The sequence below is a fragment of the Pungitius pungitius genome, chromosome 14 (assembly GCF_949316345.1).
Source record: "Pungitius pungitius chromosome 14, fPunPun2.1, whole genome shotgun sequence".
In the NCBI taxonomy this organism is placed as follows: Eukaryota; Metazoa; Chordata; class Actinopteri; order Perciformes; family Gasterosteidae; genus Pungitius; species Pungitius pungitius.
In genome coordinates this window covers 15,408,440-15,433,929 of record NC_084913.1, presented here as the reverse complement: position 1 = coordinate 15,433,929, position 25,490 = coordinate 15,408,440, and the positions used below count along the sequence as shown (strand labels likewise).

At 44.2% G+C, this 25,490-nt stretch overlaps 2 protein-coding genes across 2 annotated transcripts; both read left to right on the top strand.

Annotated features, from left to right (window-relative positions):
• Positions 1-32: 32 nt before the first annotated feature.
• nol10 (nucleolar protein 10) lies at positions 33-12,204 on the top strand. Its single transcript, XM_062557377.1, has 20 exons — positions 33-234; positions 591-636; positions 728-826; positions 933-1,010; positions 1,111-1,148; positions 1,358-1,494; positions 1,607-1,672; positions 1,814-1,874; positions 3,193-3,278; positions 3,516-3,744; positions 3,829-3,895; positions 5,033-5,085; positions 7,826-7,952; positions 9,286-9,365; positions 9,484-9,582; positions 9,761-9,853; positions 10,463-10,639; positions 10,894-11,207; positions 11,337-11,439; positions 11,957-12,204. Exons 1-20 carry the CDS (start codon positions 169-171, stop codon positions 12,185-12,187), a joined length of 2,250 nt encoding a protein of 749 aa, XP_062413361.1. The 5' UTR covers positions 33-168; the 3' UTR covers positions 12,188-12,204.
• A 6,385-nt stretch (positions 12,205-18,589) lies between these two features.
• On the top strand, positions 18,590-23,842 carry odc1 (ornithine decarboxylase 1). The gene is made up of 11 exons (XM_037486801.2): positions 18,590-18,737; positions 19,622-19,771; positions 19,985-20,100; positions 20,384-20,557; positions 20,705-20,877; positions 20,977-21,193; positions 21,279-21,362; positions 22,045-22,207; positions 22,298-22,413; positions 22,522-22,736; positions 22,933-23,842. Exons 3-11 carry the CDS (start codon positions 19,999-20,001, stop codon positions 23,066-23,068), a joined length of 1,380 nt encoding a protein of 459 aa, XP_037342698.1. The 5' UTR covers positions 18,590-18,737; positions 19,622-19,771; positions 19,985-19,998; the 3' UTR covers positions 23,069-23,842.
• The last annotated feature ends 1,648 nt before the right edge of the window (positions 23,843-25,490 follow it).

Genomic DNA, 25,490 nt, shown 5'->3' with positions numbered 1-25,490 from the left:
GAAGAGGGGGGAATCGTGGTCATGTAGTGTTTGTTCTACACGGACCTATTTCGGAGAACTCCTCTTGACTTCCTGTTTTCACTCCGAAGCAACAACGTGGATACAGTGCTGTTTGCCGGTGTGCGGTATCTGTGTTATGTGTGACCAGAGTCTCGTTTGCCCCACACAATGCAGATATCCAGCGTGAATGACGTAAAGATTTACAATTTAAGCCACGGAAAGTCCCTTCCAGAGGTAAGAAGAGCGGCTACATCCTGACGCTTACAAACGTTACAAACATCTTTAGAAGTCGCTGCTTACCTTGAGGCTAGCTAGCTAGCTAACAGAGCTAGCCGTGACAACGGTGGTCCTGACATTGTGTTTTGAAAATAATCTCTCAATATTCAAGTCTATTCAACAACACACTACTTTTATAGAAAGTGTCAGTAAATGAACACATGTGAAATATAATGTGAGACTCAATTCATTGTACACCCTCAGTACAGTAGTGTTGACTTACATTAAAATACTCCCCCCATAGGTAAGTATTGCTGTATCTAAGCAGTGTTTTACTGGTATTTATGCCTAATCTCATCATTTCTTCATTGCAGTGGCTGTCCGATCGTAAGAAGAGACAGTTGCAAAAGAACGATGTCGGTGAGTTGACCTGCAGCTTCAGCGTCTCACACTGCGAGAGAATGTATTTCAATCAGCTTGACTTTTCTTCTCCTTGTTTTTTTTTTTTTAGACATCCAGCGCAGGATTGAGCTCATCCAGGACTTTGAGATGCCCACGGTGTGCACCTCTATCAAAGTGTCGAGAGACGGTCAGTTCATCCTGGCAGCAGGTGAGATGGACAGTGTTGGCAGCAAATCTGCCTTTTGAGTGAGCGGGACGTCCGAAAGTGGTCGGTCGGTACTGGCCGCCGTGAACCTTCTTTCCATTAATTTCAGGCACGTACAAACCCAGGATCCGCTGCTACGACACCTACCAGTTGTCCCTGAAGTTTGAGCGCTGTCTTGATTCAGACGGTGAGTTAGTAGACACACCACTCATTTGTGGTACACTATTGCTCTTCATCTACAGCTAATTTGCTCTCTCTCTCTCTCTCTCTCTCTCTCTCTCTCTCAGTTGTGGCTTTTGACATTCTGTCTGATGACTACTCTAAGGTATGGCGCTTGTACCGACCCTTTACTGCAGACATTGGAACTGTTTATTTTCATGTTCACGCTCAATACTGCGTAATGTGGAGTTATCACTATTCCAAGTCTGTACTGCTTTTTAAATCTCAAAAGGCCGCCCACATACTTCAAAGATATGCATCTAAACTATCACTGTGTTCCTCTACACATGCATTAACATTCCCCTTGTGTCACAGTTGGTGTTTCTGCACGCTGACCGCTACGTGGAGTTCCACTCCCAACACGGAAACTACTACAAGACGCGTATACCCAAGTTTGGGCGGGACTTTTCTTACCACTACCCTTCCTGTGACCTCTATTTTGTGGGCTCAAGGTGAGAGTGTGATTGCATCCCCGGAGGTCTATGAAACTTTGTTGTTCTGGCATGCTTTCATGTTCGTCCTGCGCACTCGGGCGACACAAGGCTCAGCCTTTTCCCTTTTCAGTTCCCAGGTGTTCAGACTGAATCTGGAGCAAGGGCGCTTCCTCAACTCCCTTCAGACAGATGCTGTGTGAGTATAACAATGGCCGTGACTGTTTATATGCAGCGGTGAGCCAATGATGGCTAACTCTTGGTTCAGCCGTGGGAAATATGAACTCGTCGTCGGTGTCCTCAGGTTATGCTCATGGGGCCTTTTCTCTTGACTTCTCAGGGAAAACAATGTGTGTGACATCAATCCCGTCCATCACTTGTTGGCTACAGGAACCTCTGAGGTAAGTGCTGTGAAAGGCTGAGGCCCCAGTTATTAGCAGACTCAAGTGAAACCGTTTTAGAATATTTTAGGACAGGTAGAGTTAATCAGATGCTAGTTCATTCGACTCATTGATGCTACACAACAACAACAACAACAACATGTAATGCAATACGTGAGCTTGCATCCTGTCCAATAGGTAGATGCAAGATGACTCACTGGTTTATGACTTCCATCCTTGGCTCTGGGGGGAGAAAAACAATCAATGCATCCAAATTTGACAATGGAAATAGTCAGCTGACCCGACCTTTTCCTGTTCGTTTTATTCTCCTAGATTTTAATTTTTTGTTTTCAAAGGGACCTAATCCAAGCAAAGCCAACAAAAAAGACATCCATACAGTATACAGCATTTCTTTAAAGACTGTATGCAAGATGTATGCATCTATATATTAGCTTGTATAATCGTTATTAGACAATAATCAAGTTTAATTATCTGCAAACAGAAGCTACTATAGTAAATATTAGTTATTTTTTATGAAAATAAAAGCCAGTAAAATGGGTTAAATTGTCATCAATTACCTACCTATGCTGTATCCTGTAAGTATAAATTCAATTCATTATATTTTTGAACCTTTCACTTTACAATCACATACCACATCCCCTGTCCTTGGACCCTAACATTGATACAGGGAAAACTCTCCCCCCAAAAACGTTAACGGGGAGAATAAACGGATGAAACCTTCATCAGAGTTACAGAAGTGCAATGGATGACTTATTTGTGGCCGATGATGTATCGTTGTTCTTGGTTGGCAGTCACCAAGTTCCCCTCTTTCTTTTGCCCTATTTCTTTGATATCGTGTGGTATAAGTGTTCCACATGATTTCTGAGTGTAAAGCCTGGAACACACCAAGCCCACGGTCGGCCGTCGGGCAGTTTTTCCTGCGTCGGCAGACTAAATCTCCTCAGTGTGTTCCGCACCGTCGGCCGAAGTCGGTCCTCGGCGGCTTTGTAACGGCCGATTTGACATGTTGAATCGGCGTCGGAGCTTGTCGGTCAGTCGGGCCTTCTGATCATTCTGATTGGCTGCTCAACCAAAAGAAAAAAACGGCAGGCGCAGAACCGACGTGCTACTTGGCCGTCGGGTGTTGGGGGAGAATCGGCTTGGTGTGACGGGGCGACTTTGGAACCAGACGCTGCCGGCGTGAGCTGATTCTGCCGTCTGCTCACGTCGCCACTAGTTCGTCGGCATCGGCTTGATGTGTTCCAGGAAGTCTTTTGTAACCGGTACCTCTCACTGACATTTAGTCAACTCCCTTATATGTCTCGTTTTGGACCACCAGGGCCGGGTGGAATGCTGGGACCCTCGCGTTCGGAACCGAGTGGGCACACTGGACTGCGCCCTGAGCAGCTTCGCGGAGGGAGCAGAGTACGTAGCAGGCAGACACACGCCAACATGTCCAGTGCTGATGTCTGCGTGACTGCGTTTACATGGCCACACTTGTTTTCTTCTGCACAAAAGAAAAAGCCAAGTTTTGCCTCATGATATTTATTTGTAGTAATAGCCTGCTTTGGTCTGACTCTGTAGCCTCTACCGTTATTTTACATTTTCTCTCTTGGTTTCTCACTGTTGTATAAATGCCTCCTCGTATTTTTTCCTTGTCAGAGTGCAAAGCTTGCCCTCGATTAGCGCGCTGAAGTTCAATGGCTCCCTCACCATGGCAGTGGGCACCAGCACAGGACAGGTGCTGCTCTATGACCTGCGCTCCAGCCAGCCACTGCTGGTCAGAGACCACAACTACAGCCTGCCAATCAAGTCACTCAACTTCCACGATCAGCTGGACCTGGTTGTGTCCGCTGACGCTAAAATCATAAAGATGTGGAATAAGGACACAGTAAGCCTCAAACCGACTCATGACCAACAAGAATGATGATGTGTTCAGGGTTGTTTTTATATTTCGTTCATCTCTTCCCCACAGGGCAAGGCCTTCTCCTCCATACAGCCTCAGACCAACATCAACGATGTTTGCATCTACCCCAACTCAGGTGAGAACTACCTTCCTCACAGGGTCATGACAAAAGTTAAGCTTCATTGGTCTCACGCAGCCAAGTGCCAGAGCAGCAGAACAACTAGAGATCCATTGAAAAGTAAAAGAAGTAATGAAATTGGTTTGTGGGGATACACCCGCCTTTGACCTCTGGGTGGCGCCATCCCAAAGCAGAGTTCTGTCTTGTGTCAATGCACATCAAGAGACATGGAAGGTGAGCTCTCGCATACAAGTTGAAATCATTATTAAATCCATAAAATCATGATTTTGTCTCAGCCAGGTCCTATCCCGATTTGTTTTGATGAGGTTTCAACCTAGGAGAGGTTCTACTTTTATAATGGCAGATACATATTGCATGGTTTGATGATAGCATCCTTTTACTCTTGGTAGTTTCTTTCTTCATTAATTTTTTGTTGTTTATTGACATTAATTTTGTCGTTAGTGGTCTAATGATGTATTATTATTATTGAGCTGTTTGGAGCTAAGAGAGGTGGTAACAGCTCAAAATTCACCTCTATTATGCATTTATGTTTTTGTGTGAATGTCAAGTTTCTTACAAATGCTATATTTTAAGCGATCACTTGTTGACACATCATTGTAATAATTTACCTTTGTCCAATACTTATTTTCACGGAACATAAGCTTCAGCATCATAATGAAACCAAAGTAAACCTTTGCTAGTAGCGCTGGCAATGATACTGGCTCACCTTCCCTTAACTTAAACGGCCATTGTTTGTTCACAATGTCATGTGATTACCCCAGGGAAGCATTAAAGGATGTCCTGATCCCACATTTGACTGACTATCGGTGGATACGTTTCCAGTAACACTTTATTTTACACCTTGTTTAGTTTTACGCTGTTTAATTAATCAGCAGCGGTTTCTTACACCACTAAAACACACTACTTGGCTTCACTTGTATGTTGAGTCACACCTAGCCAGAGACAGTTCAAGTGTTATATTTTAAGGGTAAAATCTTTATCAGCCTTTTGCTCTGTTGTGTGTCTACAACAAAACTTTGCAAAGTTTCCTCTTTAAACTCTGCCTTCACACACACTACTAGATCTGGAGATGGGCATAATTTCTCTCCAACCTGGTTCCGTGCTCACAACGTTGTGCCTGTGTATCATTGTCAGGTATGCTCTTCACCGCCAATGAGGATCCCAAGATGAACACTTTCTACGTCCCGGTGAGTGCACACGCATTTACACCCCTCACTGCCGACTTGACAACCTGCGGTGGACGGGTCCCGTTCACACCCGGACACGCACGGTCCTTGTGGTGCAGTGAAGGACATTTGATGTCGCAGCACAGCTGTTTATACAAACCTCAGTGATTCCAAGGGCATGTAAATGAGAGCAAGCAGTTGCGTGTTTGGTCTCTTTATTGTCTTTATTGTTGTTAATGTGGGTCTCACAATGTGGCTGCATTTAATCAAAATCGAAGACCCCTCTCTTGCCATTAATTTTGGAGGGAAGCAGAGGGGACAAAGACCAGGCGTGAAGTTGAAAAAGACAGAACTAGGAGATCCCCTAACCCTTGAATTGCGCTGCAGCACAAGCAGCCATCTGCAATCTGAGTTGTACACCCCAGCCACGAGGGCACAAAAGACGTTAATCGCTGTCCTGTTGCTTGGTATGAGCAACAAAAATGTTATGACAAAGTCACGGCTAGTCAGATGATGAGTATGGCGTGCCGGACGGAAAAGTCTGTTAAAGTTGCCAGAAATAGTCCACACACACCAGATAATGTTCCACAAGTGTGTGTGTTTACTGCCAACTACACTGTTTTGTGTAAATGAGAACATTCCAGACGTGACGGACACAGATTTGCTGAAACGTCAGACCTTCGAGTCGAGGTTCCTTTGATGGCCTTGATGAAGACAGGCTTTTCACACTTTCTTACATTTAATTGATCAAGCAAACAATGCAATAGAACTGAGAAAACAATCGAACGATGACTAGGTGACATGGCAGCCCTTGTTGGCTCAGAGGAGCAGTTGAGGCAAGACAATGCCGTGGATGTCTCTCTGGAAACACCAATGTGGTCGTCGACATGAGCAATCATCAAGATCCTCATTCATAACCATAATAGTACATGTCATTTTGCCTGTAACACCATTTTAGTAATTTAAGATCATCCCATTTAATCAGATGAATCAAAACTAGGGTTTTCATTTTCTTTTATTCGGGTGATGACATAGCACTTGCTGAGACACGTTTGACCCTTCATATGAATAAAGATTTAAAACATCATTAAAAGTATATTGGGTACAGCCTCCTTGTTGAACTGATCATTAGCAACAACATAATCATGTAAGCAAATGACGTGTGTGTGTGTGTGTGTGTGTGTGTGTGTGTGTGTGTGTGTGTGTGTGTGTGCGCAGCATTCCATTTGATTTTCTGAGAAAGGCGTGCGTGTCTTTATGCAAAGCATTTGTTTTTTTATTTTCTGAGAAAGGCAGCCTTCGTGCAACCCTTAGATGAGTTTGATGAGATTTTGCCAACAACCCTGTGACCGTGGGAATACTTTTTATGGGATTTCTTTATGGTCTCTAAAAGCAAACCAGACGGTGGAAGCCCACACAACTCTAAATGTTATCACCACTTTAATTCTCAGCTCTCTGCTGGGCAGTAATATACTAAAAGATAACCAGGATGCTGTTGACTTTGGCCTCAGTGTGGGGCTCGTGCAGGATTGAACGGACTCCACCAAACAAGAACTTAAGAACTCCAAACATAATGACTCTGCTAGATGAGTTTTTTTTTTTTAAACTAGACAAACAAGATAAAGAATATACAAAGTCAATAGTGTCGAGAGATATTCAGACCAAAACTTTGTTTTCAGATGAGATCCGTCATTCAGGAATCCGCTGTCTCTAAAACAAGGATTTAGACCCCCCCCCACCCCCCAAACAGTGTTCTCAATCTGTGAACTGACAAAACAACTGCTGTGACTAAGATAACTGCTCGTTTTGGTGGATTCTGAGTACTGGCGTGAGATAACTGCTGAACTTTAAAAGGCATTTTTGCACAGAATGGCAGTTTGTTCCTGCTGCCCACACAGCAGCCACTTCAGAGAGGACGACTGATGACATTTCAAGCAGTGCTCTTAGTTGACAACTAAACGTTGTGGAGCTATTTTTTATTAAAATCAACATTTACTTTCATGAGAGAATTGCCTTTTGGACTATCTGTTGCAAACCCATCCATAGACCAATTAAATCAATGTTTTAAATGAAAGTAAAACCATTTAATGCCTCAACCAAAGGTGCCTTGTTGCTACTACACAAATGTCAAGACAAGTTTGGAATGTTAAGTGTGTAGCTATAATGTTACATAACTTCTCGGCTCCAAAACAATACAGGTAACATTTTTTTCTTGTTTCCTTTTCAGGTAATAAACATATCTTGGCTACATGATCAGAGGTTACATTACACGTCTTTTCATTCATGATCACTGTTAGGCAGGTTTGATTGAAATAGGGAGACGCATGTATGTGATTCCAGCTGAATCACACATCACAAAAGACACATTGAGAAGACCAGTGTAACTGTGGCCCAGAGTAAAAGTGTTTCATCCCTTTGTCCAGTCGGCCTTCCGGCAGATGTCCCAGTGATGCACACTGTCCTGCCAACTTCTTCAGCTCAGGGAATCTTTTTACATTTTACCTCCACAAATCAGTTGGATTTACACCCAAAGACTGACTGTTGCTTGGAAACAAGGCAAAACTGCCAACGTAAGCTAACCGTTGAGGTTCAGAACCAGTTCCCATGAAGCAGTGACTCTGCTGTGCCAATGCTTTGTCTGTACTGGTTGGCGGTTGTGTGACGGCACATTTCAACAGTTCCTTGAATAACAGGAGGAAGAGCTAAGTCGTTTCTAACTGGAAACAAATAAATAATCCCCAGTGTGTGTGCTTGTGTTTAGGCCCTGGGCCCTGCACCTCGGTGGTGCTCCTTCCTCGACAACTTGACAGAGGAGCTGGAGGAGAGCCCGGAGAGCACCGTCTACGATGACTACAAGTTTGTGACCCGGAAGGACCTGGAGAATCTGGGTGAGAGCCTGCTGCATTCATTCTTCCTCTCAAAACTCATTCCATGTGGAAACAAATCTCAGTTATACAACCAATTGCACATAGCACATTTTTCCCATAAGCCAGCAGCCTCTACCAACGACTTGATTAAAAGTTAGATAGCTCTGAGGGTAAAAGAGGAAATTTAATCCGAGCCCTGAAGGAAACCACTTTGCCGCTTAAGGGGTTTGCATTGTTGTCTAGACTACCTAACTAGAGGCCTAGCGAAGGAGAAGGGTTTTTAGGTAAGACATGGTGTATGTGTTTGTGTGTGTGGGCGCGGGGAAGGAGGGTCGAGGGTGCGTAGACAGGAGGAGTTGAATGAACATTGGAATGCAGCAGAAGAGATCAAATGACGCAGAGAGGTGGTTGGCTGCAGTGGAATAAGAGGAGGGGTCAGGGAGGGGTCTACAGCCGCCGGTTGACGTGGCCCGGTTGTGTAATCTTTGAGGCAGAGCCGGGTGATCCAGGGAAGGGCGCTTACTCAACATTTACATAGTTGACTCTTATCTACACGGTGCTACTTGTTTCAGGCAGAAATGTCTACCTCCTTAAGTGTCCATAATACAGCCATTTATGAGCTTGCCCCACTAGTTTGGGGAACCATTTGACGTCATCTGTGATGCTTTTTTCCAGGAACTTAAAGCTGTTACCCACAATCAGGGGTGTGTGTCAACAATCAGCTCGTTGTTTGACGTTGAGTAGTAGTTTGTTCTCTAATGTGATGTCTCCAGAGGTTGGAATCTTGAGGTGAAGCATGGGTGCTCAAAGTAAAGACGACAACCAATGATTGTATTCATTCAAAAATATAGACTTAAATCCGACAAAAAAACGTCGCAACAAAAATCGTCATAATTCTTGTTCCTCCTCTGCAACACGATGTCGACCTTTTCCCCCTTTCTCCTCTCAACGCCTCTCCTTTTCTACTCTCGTTAGGGCAATGAGCCTCATTCCCCTCAGACTGTGGTAGTTGTAGATCTGTGACCACAGGATGGGAACGTAGCTCCCTTTGAGGACCAGACCTCTCAGGACATCCCATTAAGCATTTGAATCACAGGTTTTCATACATTGAATTGGGCTAACTAACAAAACCTATAATTTCTTATATTTATACCTACTAAAATTGGTAGCGTTCATCCTCTAGGGATCAGGGCTTGAAAAAAACTCTTGACCAAAGTGGCAATGGGACACCTCTGCTCAGAACTCTTTATAAATTCTATGTTCTTTCATATATTGACTGGATTTTAATTTTGTTAATGCATTCGGCCAATTCCAGATTGTGATTTCTGTGCTTTTTCCTGCGTCTGTCTGCCAGGTTTGTCTCACCTGGTGGGATCATCTCTCCTGAGAGCCTACATGCATGGCTATTTCATGGACGTCCGGCTATATCACAAGGTAAGAAACATCAACTTCCTCTAATATAATCAGCTCCGTTTATTATGGTGTAAAGATGGTTTGAACCAAAGACGTGTGTTGTTTAGATTTAACTTTTTTATGTTTGGTTCGGCTGCAGGTCAAAAGCATGGCCAATCCATTTGCATACGAGGAGTATCGCAAGGATAAGATCCGCCAGAAGATTGAGGAGTCCAGGACCCAGAGAGTGCCGGTTAAGGTCAGCGGCTCGACTTTCCTCTACGTGTTTAAACAGTTCTTTTACATCGGTTCACGTTGTTGGTATTCTTTTCTTTAGCTTAGCGATTCATTGAGGATGTCTGTGCTCACGTATGCGTTGCTTCACATTCTGTGCGCCCCATGTGACCGCCTTGTGCTGTTTGTTTTGACTGACACAGAAGCTGCCAAAGGTGAACAAGGAGCTGGCCCTCAAGCTGATGGAGCAGGGCGATGATGAGGCAGCGCTGACTACCAGGAAAAAGAAGGGCAAGGTAGGAGAGCGCTTATTGCAAAAGCAAGGTGTTTGTGTCTCCACAGTGACGATGTCACACTCTGAAAACAACACCCATCTCCGTGCAGAACACACCTGAGGGCAGAAACGCTAGTAAAAGGCCTTGTAGCTGGGAACTAACTTAAATAGTGTTTCCCCCCAGCATTATATTAGCTTAAAGGTCAAGTTTATTTTCTATTTAGCGCCAGATCACAACAGTTATTAAAGGTTACCTCTGCGTATAGAACAGTGTTATTTTATTAAACAAAGTATATGGCCTTATGCAATTTCTTATGTCATTCTGTCTCTACATGGTCCCGCGTTTATAATTCTCTGCTCTTTGTATTGCACACAGTATAGAACACACACACATTCACACCCACGCACATCCACAGTGTGTCTGTTCCTCCCGCTGATGCCACCCTTGGGTTCTTTGGCATAAATGTGACACGGCTGCACCAACATAATACAACATACTCTTTTTTAACTCTGAATTTACTGTGTCTATAGAAACTAAGCTGACGATGTTGATATTGATATCAAGTTTCCACTCTAACCCTCTCCATATCCCCCCCCCCCCCACCACCACCACCCTCCATCACACATGCAGGCTCTCCCCAGCGTCCTGGGAGATGACCGCTTTAAGGTGATGTTTGAAAACCCGGACTACCAGGTGGATGAGCAGAGCATGGAGTTCCGCCTCCTCAACCCCATCGTCTCCAAGGTGGGAGAGAAGAGGCAGAAGAAGCTGCGTCTAATGGCCCAGCAGGTGGCTGCTTCCCAAAAGGTAATGCACGAGTGGCAGAGCCCCCGCCGACAGACGCATATCCGTCCTAATGCGATTTATTGCATGGAAAAATGCATCAAATGGGACCATTTGATAGAAAAACGATGTTATCAAAAGAGACATTTTATTTCTAGAATAACTGTCAGAAAGCAGGTTCTGTATAAAGCCTCTGTGTGATCTGTTTCTCTCTGGTTCATACGTCTCTGCAAGCGAGCCGCGATGTACATAATAACTTTGGCTCTGTGACCATCCAGGCGGACGAGGAGGACGAGGAGCCCGAGGGCCGAGGTAGCTCTGAGGAGGAGAGCTCGGACGACGACGACAAGGGCTGGGTGGAGGAGGTGAGGGAGCAGCGGAGGCTGATCTGGGAGGAGGGTCAGGACCGCCGGAGGCAGAGGAAGGAAGGGGACCGCAACACCGTCCTGCTGGAAAAGGACCAGAGCGCGGGAGAGAGAACCTCAAACATGGCCACAGGCGAGAAGACAAGTCGGCCTCAGTATTATCAGATCAAAGCAGGGCAGGAGTTCAGAAGCTTTAACGACATGGCCCGCAAGCAGAGACTGCAAAAGTATGTTTTTGTATTTACATCAAATTGAACTGTGGGGGGGTTACAGAATATGCTTCTAGATTCATAAAGTTTACTCATTGAATAAGGATATTTATGACAATGATACACCAATGTCTGTTTGTCCTCCAGGACTTCTTTGGAGGACCGTCTGAAGATGGAGGAGCACTCAGGAACCAGCAACGTAGCCGACACGGCAGTCGGCAGCAAGCAGCTGACGTTCACTCTCAAAAAGGTAGCCTGTGGACGTGGCGCAGCATACTGTCACTCTCTCTGTCCATCGCTCAGGGGTTTAATGCAATGACGTACAAATATGGGCAACAACTTTATCTGCAAAAAAAGTCTCTCTTAACTCAGAACATGAAATTCAGCAACACCCGCTAACATCTGCCTTTTGAACAGTTATCATTTATTAACACTTATCTCTTCAAAGCTAGCGGAAAAAGGTTATCTCGCTTTATACAAAAACAAACGTACAAGCACAACTGTAGGTGTGAAAAGTATAATTAAGAAAAAGAAGCATTTGCACACTGTAGACATGACTATTGAAAAAATGCCATCTGATTGCATCTCATGTAATGACATCAGTCATAGACCACCAATAACATCAACGTTATTTAAACATGATCCACTAACTAACTAACACTAACTGCATGTGATGTGAACAGCCACAAACAACCCCCCCAGTGTGACCAGTACAAAGATGGTGGAAACAGTATTTCTGAAACGTGTTGTTCCGTCCTCATTCTCAGTCGGAGCAGCAGCGGAAGCAGCAGCAGGCGGAACGGGATCACCACGAAGAGAGGAGGAAGCTGAGGCGCTCGGCTGGGCACCTGAGCAGCAGCCGCGGCGGCAGGGGAAGAGGAGGAGGGGGAGGCAGGGGAAGAGGAGGAGGAGGAGGGGGAAGAGGAGGAGGGGGAGGCAGGGGAAGAGGAGGGGGGGGAGGCAGGGGAAGAGGAGGAGGCGGCAGAGGCCGCTACTGAGAGGGGGGGCGGTGGCGGCGGCGGCGGCGCAGTCCTCATCCGGGACCTGTTTCAAGCTCGGGTGGAGGATTTGGCGGTGGCACAGTCCTCACGTTGCGGCTGTCATCGGCTCGTCCTCTAAGTGCATGAGTTTTACTGCTCTAGAAACGGACCGGAGATGCTGCACAAAGAGGCAAAGAAGGACATCAACGAACAGACAAGGTGTTCCTGGGTGGTCTGTGCTTAGCAAACTGCAGATTCAGAGCACAAAAGAACCCCCTGTCGCTGCCAGCACATAAATCTTATGCCATTATACAAAAGTACCAGGACTAGTTTTTTAAAGCAGGGACGGCTGAGAAGAAACGAGTAGCTGAAAGGACATGACGTGACCTGCCTCGTCTCTGTGGGCTCCGCAGTTGAGCCTTCTATTTCAGTTCATGGGAGGGGAGAAAAATGTATGCTTGGGCCTAAAAAATGTATTTTTAATGCTCTTTGTTATAACTGATGATTGTTAAGCCAACACCGAATTAACAACACTCGTCGTCTTTGCTTTTATTGCCAAATTGCTTGCACAAACTTGAGCAGCAGCTGACGCTTTGCCGACGTCACAGGAAGTAAGAGAAAAAAACGCAGTTCTTGGAAAACGAGGGAGTGCCCCTTCTCCCAGTGTGCTGATGATGTTAACCTCAGGTGCTCAACCATTGGTCCATTTCAAAATTCTGGGAAGGGGCCTTTCAGCCCTTGGCATTCCAATCTTGCCCCTCTGCTCATTTCAGCTATCTGTCTTATTGAGGCGAAATCCATTTAAATTAGCAAATCAAACAACAAATTCTGCAAGAAACACAGAAGATTTCAACACCATTCAACTTTAGAGGAAAACCTCAAACTCAATGGTTTGGGAATCAATACAAGTACAACAGTACAAGCTATGATTGTCCTGTAACTTTATATACAGCTGACTCCATGGGGATCTGGGATGTGAAATATATGGTACAAAGACTTTACAGGGTGAAGAGCAAGCGTATCCAGGTATTTGGGGTTTGCACCTGTTTGATGGTAGAACAGTAGAAAGTATTTTTGCAAAGGGTAATTTTGTGTAGCTCTTTAATTCCTTCTTTTTCAAATTGCTGTGGCTTCACCATAACGACTGGCAACCAGGTCACAGGAAGTGCGTCAACCAAAGCTGACACAGGAGACCCGTGAAGGCAAGAAAGTGGTATTTGATACACCTCACCCTGCATGGCGACCCATTACATAACCATTACGTATGCCTCATGGTTTGAGATTTGCTGAGACTTGTGTCTTGTGGAATTCATCACTTACATGCAAATCCCAGCTCAATGGCAGAGGGACATTTGGTGCAATTGCAGTTTCATTAAAAACAAAGGTTTTATGTGGTGTCCATTGCTGGATGATCCACAGATAACACTGTCAACCAGTTTTATTGGGACTATGATAGAATGCCATTGAAAACCATAGGAGGGAAAGTCTATTCTAAGTAACCAGAACATTGGGTTTTGTTTTGGTAGAAGAAGAATCTGTAAACGAGAGCCAGAGCGACGCAGCAACCCATAACAGCCAGCAACTTTTTTTTTTTTAATGGTACCATTACTGTTGTTAGTGAAGAGTTCCCCCGTGAAATGTGCTGACACCGTCTGTTGCCGAGCTTCAGGCCAGCCCAGGGAAGCATAAAAGATGGGCCCGGTGAAAAGAAGATCCAGAGCGGACCAACTGTTGACAACTCAACCTTGAAAGATGAAGACATGATGAGTCAGCAGAGAGCCTGGTCAAACAACTCTCCTCTCATCACTCCAGGAACAGAGGACAAGTGGGGCGGCTTCAGGGTCAAAAATGTCACTATAACAACAGATTGTAACATGGCGAGTGTTTTCCTTTTCCCAAACTTACCAGATCCACATTTTCTTCAAAGATCTAATTGTGCAAGACAATCAATATTTAGGTATTCAGTAAAAATTGCATCTTATCCCATCAGTTACATGCTCTTTGTATAATGTAGACTGTAACAAGGCTTTAATGTCCTATTTAAACCATTAGCTATGCAAATGGGATTATATTGGATGTTTTTGTAACAATCTGGAATAGAATTTAATGTCTAATGGACCGGTTTAAATACAACCACACTGAATCCATCCAGCATGGTAAGGGAGCTCTAACCATGATGTGATCATGTGACCCAGATGTGCTGGCAGCACGTGAAAATAAAAAACTGAGGCATGCCAGGTTTAGAGCACAGACCAAAAGAAACCCGCATCGTCAAAACACTGCACATCCCCATGTTATCACTGTGCCATTTTAGAAACTAGAAGGACACTCAAAGTGCAGACTGCCGCCAAGGTTGTCTCCAAACTCGAGACCATAACAACGCATGTAACCGCTGCCTGGCATTCAGATCCACTCCAAAAGGCCGTGTTCTTCCTTGGCCCTTGCTTCACTCTGTCATTATGAAGTCATACATTTGCCTGAAACTACTAATTCATCCAGCAACATTCAGTTGACAATCCATGCAACAGTTGTTGAAACACATCAACCAAAATGCCCATTTCATGGTTGTGCTGGTGTAAAAAGTCACCAGGTAGCCAAAGCTGGGAGGATGAAAGACTGTACTGAACCTTTTTTGTCATTCCTTCCAGTAGATGAGACCAAATGAAAAAAAACCAAGATTAGACTTGATTTCAGGCGTCGTGGGTTGGAGGCTCCTCCGTGGCTGTCTGCCTGGATTTAAGGAAGCTGCTGGAGGCTGTTTCCTCTGGACCATGTTGTGTTACTGTGTGCGCTCGCCAGAGCAATTATCCGCAGGCTATGGTGATTTCAGAATGTCTCCAGCTGTCTCACTCCGTGGTAATTGTTTCCTTCATGGACACAGAATGGTGACCGGGAAACATTTAGATCTTTTATAAACAGACATTCTTCACACCCCTGAAAGATCTCTGTTGACTCCGGCTATGTGGTTGGGAAATGTTCAGATTGTCTGATGGCGTGATGTCCCTTTGATGAATCCTGAACCATGTGGAAGAGTTTACCAACTTACTGTTATGTGTCATGTGACTGTCATTAATTAACACCGCAATTCAACGGTATAAATATTAGTTCAAATCGGATCTTAAGCCTTTTGACAGCTGGAAGGCTCAGCATTCAGCTCAATGTGGAGCTGAGGAGGACCTCCCTCATTTGTCATCATTTTATTGTTCTTTTTTTGTTTGTTTTTGAGCGCAGGAGCAAGTTGTAAACCATTTAACCGTAACAGAAGGCAGACACGCTCTGACTTCTGTTTCACGGAACTGAAGTGGCCCCTCTCAGAGATGAGAAGCGCCACTGGGACAAACTTGAAAAAGAAACGACACTTTCTTCCTCATACACTCATGGCTGCTGGGTTTGTTCCATTTGAGCATGTGCAATAGTCGTGTGGCACGCTGCTCGTGGCCACAGGGACCGCTGCTCCAACTTGGACAAAGGGAAAGCCAGAGTGTTTCCTCCTTTTCTGCCCAACCATTCATTATTGTGCATTAGAAATGGTGACGTTCAAACAGGGCCTTTTTTCCCTAAATTCTGCTATTTCGGTATGTGTGTGGTCCAGAGAGTGAGGACTTGCATGTAGAAATAGATTAACAAGACGAGCGGCTGAAGTACAGAGGCATCTGTGTGTGAGAGAGGGAGTGCTGCACACTAAGCAATCTTGTTGATGTTGAAGTCCTGAAACGTCCTGAAACGTCACCAGAATGAAATGAGTGCACGAGTAGCCAGAATTTCCCGTTTTCCTCCTTTCGGGTGTACTTCCACCGACCAACACTTCATCACAGCCACAAGTCACCAGATGTCTGTGTATTCAATGACATTTACCTCCACTCTTTCCCCTGAGCTATCGGTCACTGAAATTCTCTTAATTCTTGATTGAGGCAAAAACCAGCCAAAACTTTGCATTACATTAACTTACAAAGTTACATTAAATCCCCACTTTCTTTGTTGGCCATATATTTATGTACAGAAATGAACAAAAGAAATAGATTTCAGCAACATTTAATAATGCCGGAGTTGGTGTTGAATTCTATGGAGAGCTGCAGGGAGGACTGCCAATTGATGTAGGTTGCTGCTTCCCTGCCAAAAAAGCCAATGGGGTTTTTTGCAAGCAATGGTGAACTAGTAATGCTTGAAGACGTTTCTCATTAGGTTGATTTTTTTTTTTACCATGACAGGTTCAAGCTTCAGAAATCCAAGTGGTGGTATTTACTGATGTATTTTATGTCTAAGAGCAAATCCGTTAAAACAGACCTAAATTCAACCATCTAATTAGAAAGACAAACAATGAAACGAGAAAAATAAAAAAATAAAATATAAAAATAAAATAATTTCATAACTTAAAAGGTCTGTAAGGCTTTTTTTAGTTGTGAGAATGAACTATTATGGCTCTAAAGTGTTTTACCTTTGCGTTCATTAGGTTTTCTGTGTGTCAACACGCTGTTAGGGGCTTTCCCGAATGAAGTCACATTGACCCCACTGAGAAGAGTATACATTCGCCACTGGCACCATCTGCTTGGGACTGCGGTTTCATAAGCAGCTTTCTGTACCAGCAGAAATTCTCAGGCATACATCGAGGTCAAGCCTGGTTAACCTTACAAACACGTGATGCACACTCTGGTAAATAAGTACCGATACACGGGACTACGCTTGAGGCGTGACCCGGTATTTTCAGCTTGGTTAAACAAAGTAACTAAGTATGTAACCCATTTTCTGTCTTTCAATATTTCTTTCACGCAGAAACATACTCCAATGACACGTAAACATTGTGATGAAACGCTGGAAGTGACTGTGACCTGAGGAAGAAGTGGAGAAGAACACAAAGGCAGATGCAGCGTTACACGTGACCCGTGTATCTTGTGGGTGGCCAACAACAATCCTCTTCCTTGTCTTTGGCGAGGCCACAGGGACGAGGGGGGGGGAGCGGAGGGACACAACAGTGCACACAGAGACGAGACGAAGACATTACAACGGGGGGGGAAGGAGAGGGGCATCATTGCGGGCCTTTTTGACAAAAACAGTTGAACAAAAAGGGAAGTGATTGCACGTAAGATGTGTTCTGGGATCTCGTGATTTCCAAACAGGGCTGATAAACATCCGTTGAAAATGAATTTGCGAAAGTGCGCAGCCCACTTCCTGACGGACGGGCATTGGTCTGTGTAGGACGTCTGTCCTAGTACACGGGACAAGGGTCATGAAATGTGTGAAAACCATTTCAGATTATGTCATTGCACAACGTTCCCGTTTAACATTGCTTCAACGTTCTGATCAGGGCACAAAAGGCTTGAACTTTGGGGTTTTTTAACAATGAAACTGCTCGGAAAATATGACTTGACTCACCGGGGCAAAGTGTTTGCATTCTTTCCCCGCTGTGCAAATAATTGATTGCCCTCTTGATTGAGGCTTCGCGACATGGTAAAGATATTAAGCTGAGCTTGCAGATATGCGGTCCTGGTGAAGCCCTAAGGTCCGGACGTTAGTGGCCTGGAACCCATGCGTGTGCAGCATTTCCACATGTTGTCGAGGTCACTCTAACCAGATTCTCGATTTTCCTCTATTTGGTAATGTCTCTCTTGTGAACCAAATGTCTATGAAAGCAACCTGGGTGAAATAGCATCTTTCTGCTCAGAAGCACCATAAGAAACCTTGTTTTCTTCTTTTAAACCCCTTCATTTTAAACATAGCAGACATTTATCTGTATGGATATTTTTTTTAAACATTATTTGTATACATGTATAGAACTTTGCTTTGCTACAGGAGACTTGTGTCTGCAACACCTTTGACATCGCTAAATTAACTCGTGACCTCCTTTTAATCCCATCAAGTAGGTGAAGAACTCAAATTGAGATTAGACAGGTCAGACAGAGCCAGGATTAACACGATCACGGGGCAGGCTTCTTCCATCGCCGTACTGTGGATCAGAGCCACCCAGTGATGGTCACTATGCACGTGGCTGAAGCTCTGAGGTCAGTAGCAGTATGGCAGCACAGTCAAAGTCTTTTGTTGAATGTTTGGACGCGGAAGAAATAAAACATTAAATTAATTTTACATTCTTTGCTTTTATTTTATTTCCGCGAGCTAAATAAAGGTGGAGAATGAGACAAACTTATAGGTAGTTTTCACATGAGGAGTTTATTACTAACCTAGCTTGGGCTAGACAGTCGCGTGAATGTTTGGGTTTTGGGGCCCTGCCCTTACCACAACAGTAGTGTGACATCGTCGTTTACAAAAGGTCCGTTTGACCGGTTATCTTCAGGGCAAATGTGTGTACGCAGTGAAAGGATCCCGCCCGTCCGCCTTTCTGCCCCCCTCTCCACCATGTGGACGAGGTGACGAGACTAAACCGGTTCATACGTGGATTGGAGGCCGGTTTCAGCTGGCTGCGTTGTCATAGCAACGAGCTCTCTATAAATACCGTCGGGATCCTTTTACCGGCTCGCACACCAGTTTCACCCACGAAGGAAGTGACACAGCCAGCTCATTTTTTTATCCCAGCATTCTGGTCTAATGGACACACTCTTTGTAAATGCTTTTCAAGGTAAGTTAAGGATTTTCGACGGTAAAGGTGTTTGAAAGCTTAACGTTAAATGCGTCTCGATGGTAGCTAACGGTTATTAACGTTAGCTTGCTAAATCGTTCATGGCGGCTTAAGGTGGACAATGGAATTCGGGTTTTGCTGTTTTTCACCGTAATTCTAATTTGATACAACAATTATTCGCTATTAATTGTTAACTATTCTTCCTGGTGCTATTGTAACAGTGGGTTAGTAAACTAAATCTTGTCTAGCGATATTGCCATAATTTATTTTTAAAACGTTGATAACCAATACGCATAACTGTAATATGGACTTCAGACTTGTGTGTTTGCGCCACGTTGAAAGCGTTTGTTCACCATTTTTAAATTGGATGCGTGTGTTCTATTAAACCACGTTACTAGTAACTTCAATGCAAATTCGCCTCATGGTACGACGAGCTCTAAACGGAACCGGCATAGTGACGTTGTCCTCATAAGTCGATCCCGATTGGTTCATTTTTGTGCCTCTCTTTAGATGTTTAAGGCGGGTCTTCTTTGATTGGATTACATCTGCGCTGGGCGGGGATTAAACACTTTCTGGGACTACTCTCAGATGGTGTCTACTACCGTTACTCATGACTCATGACATAGTTGTAAAATGGAGCGCTATTACAGACTGTGTGCATGTGCATCTCGGAAGTCTGTTCCCCTCCAAAATAATTAAACCGGTTTTCATGAAAGTAAACCGCAACGCTGTGTTTAATTTGATAAATAATAGATAATAAACATAAAAATAGATTAATGATTTTTAGTCAACGCAACCGGGTAGAAGGTTATTTACTAGCCCAGCCCCCCCCCCCTCCTATCAGGATATATAGTTAAGATACTGTCAAATTATTTTGTTCACAGAATCATCAGTCTAGTAAGACTCGCACTGGCTACTCAGCAGGCCCAGGCCTTGAGTTGTATTTGAAGGGATTCAACTTCACTGGTGAGCCGCCTTGGCTTCTCTGCACCTGAGAAAACAGCAACGCTAAATCCCATCTCTTTCCTATCCAAGTAAGTGTATTCCCCATCACACTGTCTCAATTTCTATCTTAAGTCATGTTGGCAGATACCACTGACAAAGTTGTCATTCAATCCAGTGATGCGTTAAGAGAATTTCATTCACAGCCCCTTATTTTAGCATTTTATTTGATTAAATCATGTATTAAGGACACAAAAGACATTGTGTTCCCGATGCTAAATGTAATCTGTTTTCTTGTGACTAAGGACTTCTTGTGACCATGAACACTGCCACTTCCACCGAGTTTGACTTCTCTTTCTTGGAAGAGGGCTTCTCCGCCCGGGATATTGTTGAGCAGAAGATCAACGAGTCATCCACCACGGTGAGCATCCTGTTTCGACATTGTTTAGTGGATAAACAAAATTGTCCCGCAGGGTTGGCTGATGAATATAAACAGGATGCACCTGTCATCCTATACCAATGCTCAGGTTACAGGTAGTGTATTGTGAGAATTGAATGCCCTTTACTTAACTTTTAAGACCATAGTGGTGCAAATAATACTCATTTTTTTAAAGTCAGATTTTCCTTGTTTCCAGTGTATCACACACTTCTATAATGGAAGATTTTTTATTTTAATGCACCTGTTCCTCTATTTTTGCCCACAGGATGACCGGGATGCCTTTTACGTCTGTGACCTGGGAGATGTGCTAAAGAAACATCTCCGCTGGGTGAGGGCGCTGCCTCGAGTCACTCCTTTCTATGCCGTCAAATGCAACAACAGCCGGGCTGTGGTCATGACCCTGGCGTCCCTGGGAGCCGGCTTTGACTGTGCAAGCAAGGTGGGCTTTGGACATTTCCCGTAGCACTAGTCGTTCTAAGAATAACGATACAAAGTAGCCGTTGTGGCAATAAACGAAATTGCACAGTCGGGTCTTGTTACTACATTTTCTGACTGTCTCCATTGTCTCACCCCCTTCCGCCTCTAGAATGAAATTCAGATGGTCCAGTCTCTGGGAGTCGATCCAAGCAGAATAATCTATGCAAACCCCTGCAAGCAAGTTTCTCAAATCAAGTATGCATCTGCCCATGGGGTGCAGATGATGACCTTTGACAGCGAAGTGGAACTCATGAAAGTGGCCCGCTGTCATGAAAATGCCAAGTGAGACATTTTTGCCGCGCTTTGACTGATTTTATTTCAATTATCTGTCCACTTTTTTTCCCCTCCTCCACTAACATTTTATTCCTGCTTTGCGCCCAGACTGGTGCTGCGTATTGCCACAGATGACTCAAAGGCAGTGTGTCGCCTGAGTGTGAAGTTTGGGGCCCAACTCAAAGCTTGCCGTGGTCTTCTGGAGTGTGCCAAGGAGCTGCAGCTCGATGTGATCGGTGTCAGCTTCCACGTTGGCAGTGGCTGCACCGATCCGCAGACCTACAGCCAGGCTATCGCCGATGCCCGCTGCGTCTTCGATATGGGGGTGAGTTGTAACAGAAGGAAAGGCAAAATTATTTGGGGTTTCACGCATCATTATTAACTGAACATTGGATTTTTGTGACCTCCAGGATGAACTGGGCTTCAACATGGATCTGTTGGACATTGGAGGAGGTTTCCCTGGTTCAGACGAAGCTGAACTCAAATTTGAAGAGGTATCTTGCTTTTCATATTCATTTATTTTCAATTCTGTTTTTTTAATTAAAATAAAATAAGCATTGGTACCAGCTAGGGCTGGGCGGTATATCGGTATAAGATCTCCTTAGTGTATGAATTTCTGTTCAGAACAGTGTTACGCCATAACAACTAACGTTGGCTGGTTATAACTTTATAACAACAATGAATAACTCACTAACACTCTTGTAAAGGGTAAAACAACAGCACACTTGTGACACATAAACAAGTTATAACACTAATAATTGTTCATTTATAAAAATTACCCCACCGAACTCCATGCTGGGTACAGCTCACAACAAGAAGTAACTGTGTTGCTACATGAAAACACGGAAAAGAGCGATACAGGAGGAACGAGAGGCCGGAGATGCACCAACACAACTTGTGCCTAAAAGAGGAGCTGTGTCTGTCTGAAGGGTTTTTGGTTTGGGAAAATCAGAAAACTATTTATTGCAAAGTCTGTCGAGCCTCTGGTGGCAACACTAGCAGCCACAACAAGCCAACTTGGCGGCTAGTGGCGAGCAGCCGTTCGGGTAGCCGACGGTCCTTTTCGGGGTCAATGAATTTGTGTCTTGAAAAAAAACTATACCGTGATATTGACTTTTAGCCATTCCGTACAGCCCTCATGTTTATCTCTTTTTTATCGTGTTCTGTTTTTTGTAGATCACAGGAGTGATTAGCCCAGCCCTGGACAAGTTCTTTCCTGCTGACAGTGGTATTAAGGTGATTGCCGAGCCAGGGCGCTTTTATGTGGCCTCTGCCTACACCCTAGTAGTAAACATCATTGCCAAAAAGGCCATTGTGGACGACGAGTCAGCCTCTGACGGTAACTGCCATAATTTGGAAGACACATTTATTTTGATAGCATGTTTATTACATTTCTAAGTATTGAGAGATTATTTTCTGCTTTCATCAGAGGAAGACGAAGGGACCAATGATAAGACTCTGATGTACTATGTCAATGATGGAGTTTATGGATCCTTCAACTGTATACTCTATGACCACGCTCACTGTTTGCCAACACTACTTAAGGTAAGGGAAAGACAAGGAGTGAGGAAGTGGCAGATCACTATTCCAGCTGGCTTCTTTGAAGGTGAATCAAAGGATGACTTTGTGTCTCCCGTATCTTTGTACTAATAGAAGCCAAAGCCGGATGAGGTCATGTACCCCTGCAGTATCTGGGGCCCGACATGCGACGGCCTTGACCGCATCGTGGAGCAGTGTGACCTGCCTGACCTTCAGGTGGGCGACTGGCTGGTCTTTGAGAACATGGGTGCCTACACCGTGGCCGCCTCCTCCACCTTTAACGGCTTCCAGAGACCCGACATCTACTACGTCATGTCCCGCACTGCCTGGTGAGTACCACTTGCAACTTTTAAGTTGTGTCTTTGTGATGGACACTTTCCTGATTCATTTTTTTTTCCCAATTGTATTTATTTTGAGGGATAATTACATTGAGATTTCGACATGAAAGAGCCGACACTCGTCAATTGTGAGGATTTGTATTGTTCCTTGAGACAATCTAACTTGTATCTGCATCGTCTTCTCCAGGCAACAGGTGCAGCAGATCTGTTCCCAGGGCTTGCCACCTGCGGAAGAGTCCTGTGTGTTGGACGTGCCCGCTTACTGCGGTCGAGAGAGCAACTTGGAGCTGCCCTCTAAGCCCTGTCATGCCCATGTGGTTTAAACGCCTGCTGGACATCACAGCAATGCTCTATGGATCAGCACCATTTGGTTATTAATTGTTGAAGTCTTTTTCCATTTTTTTTTCTCCAAATGACCATCAACATTTAAAGGCCAGTAACTTTCAGGAGGAGAGGGACCAGCTGCTACAAAACCTTCTGTGGTCTGTATAGAATTAAGAATCAACCGAATGAAGGCAGCCTGAATCTCACTCTGATTGTGTTAGGGGACATCTGTGTACTCCAGCTCATTGCTGCACGCCCCCTCACCAATTCTGAGTGGAACTTGCGTAGTGTAGTAATCAATAAACAATTTTTCCTAACTAAAATGTGCAGGTAGATAAACTTTTTTTGCTAAATAAATTTAAAATCTACTTTAATGTTTCAAGAAACACACACAAAATAAGTTATTTCTGTGTGTCTGGGCACTAAAGTGTGACTCATTTGAATGAGACTACTATAGGTGCGAGCATTAATCATTTTAGCGCCACATTTGTTCTGCTCCCCTGACAAAAGTTTCCACTAAAAAATAAACATGGTTTATACTTAAAATGCAGGGACTCGAGACACAGACTGCACCTCTCCTCTACTCCACCTTTATATTATATTTTTTTGTTTTGTGTTAAGGTCAAGAAGTCTGCTTGGATATGATTTAAGAGGTGTGAAAACCATACATTTAAAATGGATATGAAAGAGATGGGATTGCAAAGTCATAATGCTTTCCTATGGAAACCGTTTTGTATTTTTTTAATAAATAAAGCATTAGGTGCATAACCAAAGTCTGGCTGTTGTGTGTTGTGTACATGTGGGTCAAATGAACAAATAACAGTAAGCAGACAAGATATTGTAAGAGCTCCATCTAGTGTTTGCAGCAGGAAGTGGTTTAGTACACAGACTTTCCTTCTGTACTCTTCACTGAATTCTGATTGAGACACACTAACTGTTGAACCCTCAGTGTTTAAACAAAGCCTCTACTCAAGCAGCGCTCATCAGATGTGGTTTGGAATGCAAATAATCCCGCAGCTCAGTCCTGACCTTTAGAGTTTACACAAGAGCAACTGGAATATTTAACAAGAGTTAAGTTTGCTGCAGTGAGACTTTGTCACAACAGCTTTCAGTGACATAACTATCAATCATTTATTTGCTATTTACATATTATATTAGCTATTATGTGGCTTAATTATTCAGTTAACACGCCACGGAGAAACCAAAGCTACCATGGAGGTGTAACCCTGCAGTGTTTATTTATTCATATCACACAACCCTGTGTGACAAAACACAAGTCTAAACAAATACTACACTACATATTCTCATGGATACAACTCGCATATGAAACATATGACTTTAAAGAAACTCACTATTCACACTATTTCAATAATGTATTTTGTGGATAGCAAAAATAAACTTATTACAAACACACTTCTCACACTTTTTCCTCATTTATCCAGAGGCTTTTTATGGATTTCCCCAAAGTCATACCTTTTCCCTCATAACGCTCCCTCAGGTACTCGGTAATGGCGCTCGCATCGTAAAACTCTTGCTGTCTTTAAGATCTGGAGTAGGTTGGCCAGAAGGCGGGAGGCGCCGAGGGAGAAGGCAATGCTGAAGAGAGGCAGCCTCCAACCGCCTCCACAATGGCTGTGTCCCAAGAGAAAATGAACCAAAGACGAGGATGAAGGGTTCCGACCAATGCAGGAATTTGATAGTTTCGGACAAACGCACGCATGCCTCAGTGGTGATGAATACCGCTCTGCACCGCATCGTTCACTCTGCCCGCCCACGTGGAGGGAAAGCATAATGTTAACAGCGTGGGGGGAGTTTGAATGATTTTTGCATATTCATCAGGTAGAAAGGAATCCCATTGAAAAATGTTAAGTCATTTCAAACAAACACTATTCAAAGGTGAATGTGGGCCAGATGTGTTCCTGTGTATCAGTAGGTACTGTGTGACTGTGAAGAAAGTCAAGATGGCCCCCTAGGATACCAATAGGGGACATGACCTTGGCCTCCAGCAGTCCAGACTGGGAGCCCGCCCCCTTGTGGCCATTCTGGCGTCTGGTTATCTGATCTGGGTACTGGACTGGCTCAAAATCCCACAGGAAGGAAGGAGAAGAATATTTGTCGTTTCCACTGAGGGGTGGTGATGAAATATATAAGACAACCTGGACTTTAACAAAAGGGAAGTAGGGATTTTGTGATAAACGGCCTCGCTCTGAAGCGGTTTTGTTTGTTCATTCATGCATAATTACGGTCCATTACTTTGTTTTGTTCCCCACCCTTCCTCTCGTTTGAGATCACATCGCTTTCTGCTCCAATGTGTGTTCAGGAAGTCAGGACAGATAAAGGATCATATAATTGTGGCTGCAATCTTATCTTTGTGTATGAGATGTTTAACAGGAGTGGCTCGATCTCCGCATACAAACCATT